At 39.3% G+C, this 13955-nt stretch overlaps 2 protein-coding genes across 2 annotated transcripts; one reads left to right on the top strand and one right to left on the bottom strand.

Moving 5' to 3' along the window:
- Window positions 1-1463: 1463 nt before the first annotated feature.
- LOC120547075 (methylmalonate-semialdehyde dehydrogenase [acylating], mitochondrial-like) lies at window positions 1464-9260 on the bottom strand. Its single transcript, XM_039782478.1, has 12 exons — window positions 8992-9260; window positions 8640-8684; window positions 7128-7202; window positions 6536-6697; window positions 6300-6378; window positions 4986-5288; window positions 4576-4697; window positions 4127-4316; window positions 3788-3969; window positions 3283-3462; window positions 2528-2626; window positions 1464-2430 (listed from the first exon to the last, which is right to left on the bottom strand). Exons 1-12 carry the CDS (start codon window positions 9028-9030, stop codon window positions 2326-2328), a joined length of 1581 nt encoding a protein of 526 aa, XP_039638412.1. The 5' UTR covers window positions 9031-9260; the 3' UTR covers window positions 1464-2325.
- Window positions 9261-9377: 117 nt separating this feature from the next.
- LOC120547074 (sterile alpha motif domain-containing protein 15-like) lies at window positions 9378-13496 on the top strand. The gene is made up of 3 exons (XM_039782477.1): window positions 9378-9621; window positions 9770-9868; window positions 13279-13496. Exons 1-3 carry the CDS (start codon window positions 9535-9537, stop codon window positions 13474-13476), a joined length of 384 nt encoding a protein of 127 aa, XP_039638411.1. The 5' UTR covers window positions 9378-9534; the 3' UTR covers window positions 13477-13496.
- The last annotated feature ends 459 nt before the right edge of the window (window positions 13497-13955 follow it).

Genomic DNA, 13955 nt, shown 5'->3' with positions numbered 1-13955 from the left:
CTTTAATGTTTCAGGTAAAGCACTTTGTATTTCTTTGTTGCTGATATATGCTATTTAAATAAAGCTGCTTTGCCTTGCCCTCGCTGTGATTTATTTCCACATACTATACTATGACATTTATTATCACTTTTTTCGACATACTATACTATGATTTTTTATACCTTCTTTCAACATACAATACCATGACTTTTATCACTTTTTTTGACATACTATACTATTTCTTTTTCATCACTTTTTTCGACATACTATAACTATACTATGGCTTTTAAATTACTTTTTTTGACATGCTATACTATGACTTTTTTATGACTTTTTTTGACTTACTATACTATGACTTTTTTCAACATACTGACTTTCTTATCACTTCTTCTGACATACTATACTATGATTTTTTCATCAATTTCTTCGACATACTACACTATGACTTTTGTTGTTACTTTTTTCGCCATACTATACTACCACTTTTCACTTTTTACGACATACTATACTGATATTTTTGTTCTTTCATTTGTTCTATTTCAATGTCATTTATCATGCGTTGTTTGTGTAAATTTGTTGCACGATTCCCAACAATTATAAATTTTGTTTTACTTAAGTTCGGTGTTAGTCCATTTCCATTTTATCTGGAAAAACTCCAGCTTTCAGAGATTGATTAAAAACATGCATAAGAGGTTTCATCACACAACCAATAATACTTTTGACCATATACATATAAATACTATTCCAGTCTGTGGACTTTCTACTTTAAAATGTTTTAACAATTTGAAAATTTCTTTTTCATCAGAATCCTTTACAAACATAGATTCATTAATATTTACATTCTTGCTTACCACATCACTCATACCGCCAGTCTTTGCAAGCTCCTTGGCTAAAATTGGACCAACTCCAACAAAAACATCATTGAATTAATTTGCAGATAAGGTTATATCCTTAACTGCTGTATTGTTTTTAGTCAGAAAATAGTAAGGGTCTCCTGTTTTGCCTTTGTTATTCTTGATATTCAACACCTTCCAGGTGTTTCTTATATTGCTTCTGTTGTCCTCCAGTAGTGTAGCATAGTAATCCCTTTTGTTGCTTCTCATGATTCTGTTCAGTTTGTTTTTGCATATCTACATTTGTTTTCTGCTTTTTTGTTCTCTTCTTTAAAAGCTCTTTATAGAATACTTTTTTATTCAAACATGCATTTGATATTCCGTTAGTTAACTGTGATTTTTAATCAGATTTCTTCCGTTTTACTTCTTTAGCAGAGGACAGTTTTTTTTTTTTAAAGTGATGTTTTAACAAAACAAAAATGAGTCACAGGCTTCATTCACATTTCCTATGTACACCTTTCCCCAGTCTTGTTTCATTAAATCCTCTTTGAATGAATTGAGGTTTTAAGTTCTGTGTCTGGTTATTGTGTATATTTTGTTGTCTTTCCTGGTCTTAGTGCAGCTATGTAGGTTTGCAAAAACTGGCAGATGATCACTGAAGTCATTTATTATTAGTCCACAAGTTACAGGCTGTGTATTCACGTTGAACCAGAATACATTTAAACATTACCATCTGTGGTGTTCACATTAGGCATCATTTAAATCTGCACCTTCTGCATACATAGACTTGCAACAGAACCAGAGGACCATTTTTTCATCTTTATTCAGCCACAAGTCTTGAGAAGATGTCAAGGGGACAAAGTTTGAAGTAGCTCAAATACCATTCATGACCAGAAAAACTGTGGTGTCACTCAGACAATATAGTACAAAATTGTGCACTTCTATCAAACACACATTAATCCCAACACTAAACAGTAGGATTTACATTTAGAGGGACAAGAACTGCAACCAATATTTCATATAGTTAATAGTTTTAACAGAGTAACAGAATGGGAGTGGCCTTCTATTCTAATGTAGCATTTGCTCAATTTATATCTACTTTTCAAGTATCTACACATAAATGTGCTCTGATAAACCGAACAAGCTGAAGAACCACAGAGGAGAATGGTGGAAGACATTTGCGGTCACCGTACACAACGGATCATGAGAATGATTGACCATGATTAAATCCATATTCCACCCGGTCAGGGCACAACATGAACAGGAGAAAACAAATACAACAATCCCATGAAGAGACTCACAGTACAGTACATCAGTCAGGCTCATCTCCCCCATCTCCAAACAGGGTGTAATTTGCATTTGTGGTCGTGCAACAACCACCAGCTAATAATCCCCAGTGTGAATATATCTCAACAGCAAAAAGGATATGTAACCTTTTTTCAAATTCCCTCCATGGGCTTCTTTTTAAGGCATGTGAGAAGTCACTGAAGATTATGCTTTATATGCGGTCAATTTAGCGTCCCATGGTTGGCATGGTAACAGCTGGGCTCGTCACAGTGGCATCCTCAGCCTTCCACTGTGATGTCACAGTCTTGATTTGAGTATAGAACTGGATGCCCTGGTGGTAAAGAGACAACTGCTGTGTCAGCTGTGTTTTTTTGATACAGAGTAATTTTAGGAGTCAACACATGACAATGACTGCTATGGTTTTTTACCTGCTTGCCATAGAAGTTGGTGTCTCCTCTGAATGAGCCTCTGGAGCCAGTGAAGGAGAACATGGGGAGGGGGACAGGGATGGGCACGTTCACGCCAATCTGTACAAGTGCATACACACACACGATTAACAAATCATACATAACTGCTGCAGGGGTACAAATATACCTAAGTATAACTTGTGTCATTAAAAGCCAGGTGTGACAGATCAATACAATGCATTTTTATCTTTACATATATTAAAAGAGTAAACGTGAGGGATACATGCACAAATAATTCTTTTAAGGATAAGGTTGTGAAAAATGATTTTCTCAATTATCTGCATGAGAAATGGTAGACTCTACTGGACCAAGACTTAATTATCATTAGATTTCCCCATACTTTCTATGTATTGGCAGGTGATATCTGACACAATTGTAGAATGACAAGGTGCAGACTCTCTCTCTCTCTCTCTCTCTCTCTCTCTAACTGTTAAAATTACGAGAGAAAGATCCAAGATTGTGCATTTCACTTTCATAAATACTAAAGCAGTACTTCTTTAAAAACATCAAGTTGCTCCAATAAATATTCACGCGTCACATGAACGTCTGTTTTCCGTTTTTTGTAACTGTACTCATCAAAGTCTCACACAGGTGACTCACTGAGGAGCAAAACAACACAAAAAGGTGAGCAGTTTTTATAATCCCTGACAGAAGCTATTGGTCTGTTCAGGGAATGTTTTTATAAATTCAATAACAATCCCCCAAGTGTCTCTCACCTGGCCAACGTCCACCTCATTTGTGTATTTGCGCGCTGTGGCTCCATTGGTGGTGAAGATGGCGGTGCCGTTGCCGTAGGGGTTATTGTTGATTAGAGAAATCGCTTCGTCTAGACTGTCAGCCTCCAGAACGACAAGCACTGGTCCAAAGATCTCCTCTTTGTAACACATCATGCTCGGCTGGAAACAGCAGAATGATCACACCACTTTTCTCCAGGATTTAACATCATCTCCAACAAAAACTCCACAAGGAATTATGACAGTACATAAGGTACCAGTATGCTCAAACTTTAGGTTATATATATGAATGTACATGGAGAGGACTGGGAAGTACTTTAACTGGATTTAATACTAAAAAAAATTAAAAATAAACTCAACTTTATATTTTTTCTAAAATGTTCTCTATTAAAATGTCATACTAGGATCGTGTATTTTATCATATTAGATTTTTTAGTAACTGAAAAAAGGCGGCAATGTTGCACCCTTTGTCTCAGCCAAATCTCACCGAAACATTGCTCAGGATGGTGGGTCCTACAAAGTTGCCATTCTCGTATCCTTTGACGTTGACATTTCTTCCGTCCAGCAGCAGCTTGGCACCCTCATCCACCCCACTTTGGATCAGAGACTCCACCCTGGCCTTTGCTTCAGGAGAGATCAGGGGTCCCACATCTGCTCCAGGTTGATCACCTTCAGGATGAATACATGTACAAATGTCCCTTATAAAAAGGGCAGTATCATGCCGCAACACAATATATCAAAATGCATAAGAACTGATACTATTTGAAACGTTTAGCAAAGACTTTTTTTTTTTTATTTGTGTAGACACAGTTACCAATGAAATTACCTGCGTTGACGCGCAAGGATTTGGAGCGCTCCACCAGCTCTGGGAGCCATTCGCGAGATTCCCCTACAAAAATAGCAGTGGAGAGAGCCATACAGCGCTGGCCAGCTGCTCCGAAGGCAGCACCCACCAGCTGGTTGATGGTGTTCTCTTTGTTGGCATCAGGCATCACCACACCATGGTTCTTGGCACCCTAAAACAAAAATGTAGGACACAGCTCTGCAGGGTTTTTCTCCAGTTAGACTGTAGGACATCAGAGGCAGCACAATGCTAACCACATATTTTTGCCCCATGTTTTTGTCCATGACAATAGGAAGACTGTTTAATATGTGGGTTATCATGGAAAACAACAATTCCAGCCTCAGGAGACTGATAATCCCTAATGGAAGAGCAGTATATTTATTCTAAGGATGTTAAAATGAGTCATAGGAGTACTGCGAGTTCTGGTGTACCATGTTGGATTGCACCCTCTTGCCATTCTTGGATCCCCGCTCGTAGATGTGCTCTCCAGCAGGGTTGGAGCCCACAAAGCTGATGGCTTTGATGGCCGGGTGGTCACAGATGAAGTTCACCGCTACACAAAGATACAAACGGATATTGTAAATCCTCTCTTCTTCATTCATGCTGCACCCCTAAGCCACAACATAAGAGCACAAAGGCCTCAGATACAGAGATTAAAATAGTCTTTCTTTAAACAATTGTGAATAACTTACAGATGTAGGCTGCACATAATATATAAATTTCCGATCTACAAATTGCCAGGGGGTATATGATTAATGTTTGAAATATCTTTGGACCTTTTCCCATTGGTTATTATTACACACACACACATTGTGTGCTTGTGAATGTGAGACACACTCACCTGCATGCTGGCCATGGATGATGTTCAGTGTACCATCTGGTGCCCCGGCATCCTGGAGCATTTTGGCCAGAAGCATGGTGCACCCTGGGACCCGTTCAGAGGGCTTCATCAGGTAGGTGTTGCCACATACCATGCCGATGGGGAACATCCACAGAGGAATCATGGCGGGGAAGTTAAAAGGGGCGATACCAGCACACACTCCAATGGGCAGGCGGTAGGTGTAAGTGTCCATGTCCCTTGTGATGGAAGGTAACGTCTCTCCCAGCATGAGAGATGTAATGCTGCAGGCATGCTCAACCACCTCTGGGGGGGATGAAGAGGAGATTATGAAATAAACCAATAGGAAAAAAGTGCACAGATCTGAGATACACAACATACTAATGGATGCATCTCTGAACATTGTAATAGGAATAAGAGTTATTTAAGATGAGATCATCACATGTCTACATTACAATGCATTGTGTAGTTGGTACTTTAGCCTCTTAGTCAGGAATACACACCAACTCTAAACTGATTTATTTTCCCTTAGAGTGAACTGTAATATAACTATTGTTCCCAGTACTTTAGGAAAACATTAATGCTGGCAGCACACCTGCATAGATAGTAGCCTGTCTTTCAGCTGATAAGTTTAAAGTTAGCATGCCAGAATTACTCTGGCATCCTGAAACTGGGAGTGGTACCAAGTACAAGAAATATATTGGCAGCACCTTCTTGTAATAACCAAAATATATCTTCCTTTACTTGCCAGTGTGCATGGCTCTTTTAATTTCTCAACAGGATGCTCGTTGATGCAAGTCTGCCAAAGTGAACAAGTGCACCTTAATGAGGGGAACAGCATAATTATCTTTATATTGCATGCCAACTAACAGCAGAGCCTGCAAAGTGCTTTACATAAAAACAAACTTTAACTTCTGGATGTAACAATGTTATCGTGCAGGGTGCGGTTTCCTTCAACCCTTGTTTTGTTATATTTGGTCACTTTGAAAGCCTCCTGCATCCTTAAAAGCAATTTAAGCTTCCATATGTCAATACAGCCAAAACGCTACTCTTTGTCCATTATTAATTTAAAAGTCGCAAAAAGTGTCTGGTTACACGCAAATAATAGACACCCCGCAGATACTTGGTATCAAACTTCCTACCAAGGCAATGGTATAAAGGGTGGCCAAAGATACAAACTTTTCATCAGGAGATATAGATACTATAGACAACAGTTTCAACAGGGGAATTTGATCTCCGCTGTATATGCACCAGCAATCTAATCTAATCAGGATATGAAAACCCAATAGCACACTGGGAAGTCTACGCTTTACTTACGGAGTCCTCTAAATACATCTCCCTCTGCATCAGCAAGAGTTTTACCCTGCTCCAGGGTGATCATCTTAGCCAATTCTTTCTGAAATATTAAAAAGGAAAGACAGCCAACAATAAATAAGACATCAGTGAGGAAAAAAAACAACTAATTCCTTGCTCTCCAAGTTGTCATCTTAAAATGTAAACACATTAGTAAAAGATGAAAAAGAAAATCAACTGGTAAGTGACAATTTGCATACAATGTTATCTTTGATGAGCTGCTGGTAGCGCAGGAAGATCTGCTGTCTGCTGAGGATGGAGGTGTCGGACCAGGACTTATAGGCTCTGGAGCAGGAGTCCACCGCTGCCAGCATCTCGTCCTGGGTAGCTTTGGGAACGCGTCCCACCACCTCATTAGTGGCCTGGGGAGCAGGAGACAGTCAATACAGACAAGTTGACTGAGAGCAGGGGAAGTCATTACGGCATGTACATTAATTCATCAATATTAATAACCACGTTTGCTTTCTATCCTTTACAGGTTTGATATTTAATGTGATGAAAGTAGATGGCTGGTTTTGCATGCTTTAATTGTCCATCACTGCCTTGCTAGAGGCTTATACTTAACAAGCTAAACTACAGCGGGGCTGGACTTTGAGGAATAAAACATGACTGGCTGGGTAGACTGGTCTTTGAGTTCTTAGAAATTGGGAAATCAAGACTTATTTCCCCCTCCCCAATGTCCATGCATTTCTACTGCAAAGGTGCAATGGTTATTTGCAGACAGCTTTTAGTAGAGATCTTGTTACTGCAGCCTCTTCGAAGGTTGTATATAGTTCATCTATGAATACTTACAGGGTTGTGAATGTCGAGCCATTCAGAGCTGTTGGACTCAACAAACTTGCCATCAATGAACAGCTTGGTGGTGGGCTAAAGGATCAGAGAGGCATATGGTTAAATCCCTTCCTGTCTGGTTACATCATTACAAAGTTCATTAGGGGCATCTATCCATCACCACAACATACACTGTGGCGTTTTTTTTTTTTTTTTTTAGATCTCTTTACTTTCTATACACAGTTGTGTTAATGGTGTATTGCACTGATATAGTAAAAGAATTAACTGCTGTCAAATAAGTCAGTATACATACTACTATAAAAACACCTTTTTACTGGGCCTATAATGTAAATTTTTTGTCCCACAATTCAATGAACAAAGGAAAAGAACTTTCTTTGTGAAGTTTTGGCAGTAGCAGTCAGGAGTTTGATGTCTGATGGCATATTAATACCCTGCTAGTATAAAACAGTATTTTTAAATTTCTTTTACACTACTATAAGGAATTTACCTGATGAAGGTCTGGGACCGAAACGTTGTATTTTTGTAAATAAATTATTGCTTGTGTAATGGTCAGTGTGCGGGATTTTCTCTCAACAATTGTACACTAACTACAAAAACAGTTTGAGTATGAAGTTTAGTTTCTTTGACTTACTGCAATCATTTTTTCTCTGACATTCTGAAAACCTTAAACAGAAAGGTTTACCTTACTATATAATTTCCTGTACAAACAAATGCCACAATAATCTAAATCTGGAGAATCTTATGTAGAGCCAGACTGATAAATTGACTGGACCCGTAAAATCAGCCAATATTAGCTTATTGCACATAAATCGTTCTCAGCTAATACGCTGAACGTTAAAGGTCCCATGGCATGAAAATTTCACTTTATGAGGTTTTTTAACATTAATATGAGTTCCCCCAGTCTGCCTATGGTCCCCCAGTGGCTAGAAATGGCGATAGGTGTAAAGCAAGCTCTGGGTATCCTACTCTGCCTTTGAAAAAATGAAAGCTCAGATGAGCCGATCTGGAATCTTGCTCCTTATGGAGGTCAAAAGGAGCAAGATTACCTCCCTTTCTCTGCTTTGCCCGCCCAGAGAATTTGGCCCACCCATGAGAGAGCGAAAAAAAAAAAAAAAAAAAAAAAAAAAAAAAAAAAAAAAAAACTAGAGACATCATGGCTTGCAAACAAGCAAAGTGGCAGTTGGGCACCCTCCACCTTATATGAAAAAATAAAAGAAATAAAAAGAAAAAAAATCTGTCATTCTGGCTATTGTCTTAAAGAAAACAGTTTGCGTCTCAGCTCCATTTTATGTTTAATGGCACAAAAATAAGTGAATTATGTTATTTCAAAACAGCTTTGATATCATGGGGTCATGCAGGTGAAAGGTCTATTTTAAGTTAACTGCATAATACAACAAAATGTGGCACATGAAAAGAAGTGTGGTGACTTCTCAAATTGAAAGTTAAAAGAGCTTGTGATGAACACATAACATTCATTCAATGCTGACTTGTGAAAGCTGGTGAGTTTCTTACCGCTGAGGAGGAGGAGGAGTAAATACGACCCAGCTGGAGGGGCACCTGCAAGAATTAAAATACCAGAGCATTAGTTAACCTCAATTAATGTCGACATTGTCCAAGGTCTAATGAATAAAAGCCATGTATGCTCCATTGCTTGTCTTCCCTGTTCACGTGATGCACATTAAACCCTAGCTACCCAACTTAAATTGCACATAAATATTAAATGCTTGCAAAGGAGGAGTGGACTGTGTGCAACGTGTGTTAGCAATGACTTTAGCTAGCAGCTCAGTTTGTTAGCTATGTTGAGTTGCATACGCGTCAAAGTAAAGCAACTGTTCTGTAAAACGTAAGCATGACTTTGTTTTACCTTCTTGTTAAAACAGGACCGTAGGAGAATTGCTGCCATTGTGGAGAGTCAGGTTTCTCTTATCCTGCTCCGAAGCCCTTCAACCGACCCAAAAGACACCGGAGTGCAAAGAGAACTTCAGCTATCAGAAATGTTGCAGAGGACAACGCGGTGCTGCACTTTGATATACGATCTACAAAATGTTATCGGTGTGGACCTCATTAGCTAGCACCAGCACACATCATTTGTTGATCTGTGGAAGCTGTGCATGGCGGCACCGGCTGTTTCCGTTCGGTGTGGGCGGGACCGATTTAAAAGCCAATCACTGCGCGCAATTTAACAGCCGCCCTAAATTACAAGAAGATGATTGGCTGTTTCTATAAACACAGACTGGAGCCGTCTCTGTTACTTGATTGAGCATTTAAAAAACCTTTGGTGTCAAACATGTTGCCTCGCTGCCTTACAACTTTTTAATATATATTTGTGATTGGACAAACTCGCTTTTATGTGTGAAGGAAACACTTACCAACACCTATAGTGGCAGATAACAGTTTCCATGGAAACATGCTTAGAGGCAACATGGAGTTCCTACAGTGGAGTTGTGATGATGTTGCAAGATGGATTGAGTCTTTAGGATTCCCACAATACAAAGTAGGTTAACATACACCAGACTAAAAAGATATAGGCTAACTAACGTGTATTATTATAATAACATTAACCATTACAGTGTGTGCCTGTCAGCTACCGACAAAATATTTCGCTTTTCAAAATCCTAACATTAACCTTATTTCTGTCGCAGGCGTGTTTTACGGAGAACTGCATCACTGGAAGAAAGCTCATTTATGTCAATTGTATCTACATGCCAAGACTTGGAATCACAGATTTTAAAGACATGAAGGTATTCAGAAGAGGCAGAAACTCGAGATTTTTTATTCTAACCTTCAGAAGAGATTCATGTGAATATGGAGACGTTTAACGTTACACAGCCTATCAAAGCTGGAGGCTCACACAATGTCCAAGGCAGTTTAAACAGGCTGAGACAGTGTCATCATTATCTCAGCCTGTAGGCTACTACTGTATATCAGTCCCTCCAGAAAAACGCGATTATGCGATCGCATAATTCAATGCATAATCAGCCAAAGTCCGCATATTCATGCGGGGGCCGCATTTTTTCAAATATGCCGCACTTTCGCCGCATAAATTGTCGATTTCCGCGCAAAATATGCGGTGCTTGCATGATTTCATAATCCCCGCATTTTCGTTGCAAAAAAGTCACATAGCTAACAGTACAGGCCAAAAGTTTGGACACACCTCCTCATTCAATGCGTTTCCTTTATTTTCATGACTATTTACATTGTAGATTCTCAAGGCATCAAAACTATGACTGAACACATGTGGAATTATGTACTTAACAAAAAAAGTGTGAAATAACTAAAAACATGTCTTATATTCAAGTTTCTTCAAAGTAGCCACCCTTTGCTCTGATTACTGCTTTGCACACTCTTGACATTCTTGATGAGCTTCAAGAGGTAGTCACCTGAAATGGTTTTCCAACAGTCTTGAAGGAGTTCCCAGAGATGCTTAGCACTTGTTGGCCCTTTTGCCTTCACTCTGCGGTCCAGCTCACCCCAAACCATCTCGATTGGGTTCAGGTCCGGTGACTGTGGAGACCAGGTCATCTGGCGCAGCACTCCATCACTCTCCTTCTTGGTCAAATAGCCCTTACACAGCCTGGAGGTGTGTTTGGGGTCATTTTCCTGTTGAAAAATAAATGATGGTCCAACTAAACGCAAACCGGATGGGATGGCATGTCGCTGCAGGATGCTGTGGTAGCCATGCTGGTTCAGTATGCCTTCAATTTTGAATAAATCCCCAACAGTGTCACCCCGACACCATCACACCTCCTCCTCCATGCTTCACGGTGGGAACCAGGCATGTAAAATCCATCCGTTCACCTTTTCTGCGTCACACAAAGACACGGCAGTTGGAACCAAAGATCTCAAATTTGGACTCATCAGACCAAAGCACATATTTCCACTGGTCTAATGTCCATTCCTTGTGTTTCTTGGCCCAAACAAATCTCTGCTTGTTGCCTCTCCTTAGCAGTGGTTTCATAGCAGCTATTTGACCATGAAGGCCTGATTTGCGCAGTCTCCTCTTAACAGTTGTTTTAGAGATGTGTCTGCTGCTAGAACCCTGTGTGGCATTCATCTGGTCTCTAATCTGAGCTGCTGTTAACTTGCGATTTCTGAGGCTGGTGACTCGGATGAACTTATCCTCAGCAGCAGAGGTGACTCTTGGTCTTCCTTTCCTGGGGCGGTCCTCATGTGAGCCAGTTTCGTTGTAGTGCTTGATGGTTTTTGCGACTGCACTTGGGGACACATTCAAAGTTTTCGCAATTTTCCGGACTGACTGACATTATTTGTTAAAGTAATGATGGCCACTCGTTTCTCTTTACTTAGCTGATTGGTTCTTGCCATAATATGAATTCTAACAGTTGTCCAATAGGGCTGTCGGCTGTGTATCAACCTGACTTCTGCACAACACAACTGATGGTCCCAACCCCATTAATAAGGGAAAAAATTCCACTAATTAAACCTGACAAAGCACACCTGTGAAGTGAAAACCATTTCAGGTGACTAACTCGGTTTGCAGCACTATCAAAAAGGCAAAGGGTGGCTACTTTGAGGAATCTAAAATATAAGACATGTTTTCAGTTATTTCACACTTTTTTGTTAAGTAAATAATTCCATATGTGTTCATTCATAGTTTTGATGCCTTCAGTGAGAATCTACAATGTAAATAGTCATGAAAATAAAGGAAATGCATTGAATGAGAAGGTGTGTCCAAACTTTTGGCCTGTACTGTATATCTTAGCAGAAAGTTGAAAAAATGTTGCGTTTACTTCACACAAGAGCAGCCATTTTCCCCTGTTGCCATGGGAATGTTATGAAGTGACATAATTACGCGACGTGAACATCATCGAAAAGCAGGTGTTGGAGGTTGAATTTGACATATACTTTGAGTCTCTTAAGTTGGTATAAAGAAAGCTATCTTAATATCTGATATTATCTGAAATTTTTAAGTTTAAGTGCTCCTGCTGTCTATATTATTAACGATTTTTAAAAGTCTGTCTCTTTTGTATCTTTTATTTCCCTCTGTTTAGACTAGCTATTACTTTTATTTTTATTTTTACTTTAATATTATATTATTTGTATATATTTTTGTATCTTATTTTTTTACTTATTGCAATGACTGAATATCTGTAAACTATTTTTGGAAATTAAGTTTAAAAAAAGCAGGGTGTTGGGGGAATCACTTTTTCTTCTCTTTTTCCCACAATTTTTGCAAGTTCCCGCAATTTTTGCAAGTTCCCGCAATTTCATCGCATAAAATTGCATAAATATCCCTCATATTCCATCGCATTTTTTAAGGAAACGTGCCGCATAATCAAAGATTTTTGCCCGCAACAATCACAAAAAAACTCCACGTTTTTCTGGAAGGAATGGTATATAACCTTGTATCATGGTGCTGAAACAATTTGATGAGTTCATCTTAATTGATTCAAATTTTGATAAGTGACTCATTAAAGTAAAGGTAAAGTAGCCTAGTCTAATAGAATAATCATTTAAAAAAAATTAAGAAAATAGATTAACCAAAAGTAGAAATAATTGTTAGTTGCCTCCTCAATTGTATTCAAATATTTATTTAGTAAGTTCTAAGTGGACTGAAACATTGGAAACTCTGTCTGTGCCACAGTTGCACATCCCATTTGGCACTTTAACGTTCTTTCTTTGAACAGTGTGACATCCAGATAAAGTTGCGTGTCGTAACCGAGCAGCACTGCCAGCAGACACCTCGATCAGCTGACTCACATACACAGTTTACAGTTAAAGCAACTGTTTTTCTTATCTCTCCCTGAAGTCAGAACTAAATTGGCTAAAAGCGCTTTTATGTATTCAGCTCTGCTTTACTGTCAAAGCATCAAACCAAAAAAAAAAGAAAAGAAGAATAACTGGCCTCTCTTGGTGAGTTTAAACTGATAATGAAAAACCTTGACAGATGGACTCAGTAAAGAATTGTCTGTGCTCTATTTAGTCGAGCTTTATGTTGGTTTAGCCCGTAAGTCCTCTGATGCATTTGTTTTTGGGAGTGTAACCTTGTAACCTTTCTTCCCGTGATGCCACAAGCTTGGTGAGATCTCCTTGAAAGACTAGACACTCTCACTCTCAGAGGGACTAATGAAAAGTGAGATACTGCAAAACACACACTTTATCAAAGGACTCAATCCTGCTGTGCACCCTGCAGGTCATCTGTGCTGGTGTGCGTGATCTTCTGGGGATCACAGAGACCCCGTGGAGTCGCAACATCGCTGACCCTCCACGGGACAGCATGGGCTTGTTCTTGGAAAAAAAGAGCCGGACAGGTGAACGGGCGGACAACCTCACCTACCAGCAGTTCCTGGATGACATGCATCAGTCAGAGAGACATGAGTCACACCAGTAAAGGAGTGCAGCAAAAACCAAGACTTGTCAGTGTCATTTCATATCACAAACTGTCAGCTCATGATGACTCCGATGAATCACTCACAGACACACACATGCAGGCCTTGACATCAATACTTCCCACCAGCAAAATGCTTATATTTTGTATTCTACTAAATTTGTGTGTAAGTGTAGCCAACATGAGTGCAACACTTTTTTCTTCATAATATCAGCAACTTTGTGCACACACGTACAGTGATAGATATATTTAGTTTTAATTGCTCTTGCCATTCCAGCTCTGGATAACCATGCCTGAACCACTTAGGCTATTCGTATTGATCTCAAGTGGTTGTGTTGTAACTGGATGCAGCTATTGATCTGAGTAGAAATCCTCAGGATAAGTTTATGGATGGCAACAGACACCTATTTTACACCCTGGAGCAGTATAGATCATTGTTCTTGGGAATAAAAAAAAAAAGCACTGAGTCTGCGAGTCCAAGA

Source organism: Perca fluviatilis, chromosome 18 (genome assembly GCF_010015445.1).
Source record: "Perca fluviatilis chromosome 18, GENO_Pfluv_1.0, whole genome shotgun sequence".
Lineage (NCBI taxonomy): Eukaryota > Metazoa > Chordata > Actinopteri > Perciformes > Percidae > Perca > Perca fluviatilis.
This window is presented reverse-complemented; position numbering and strand designations above follow the sequence as displayed.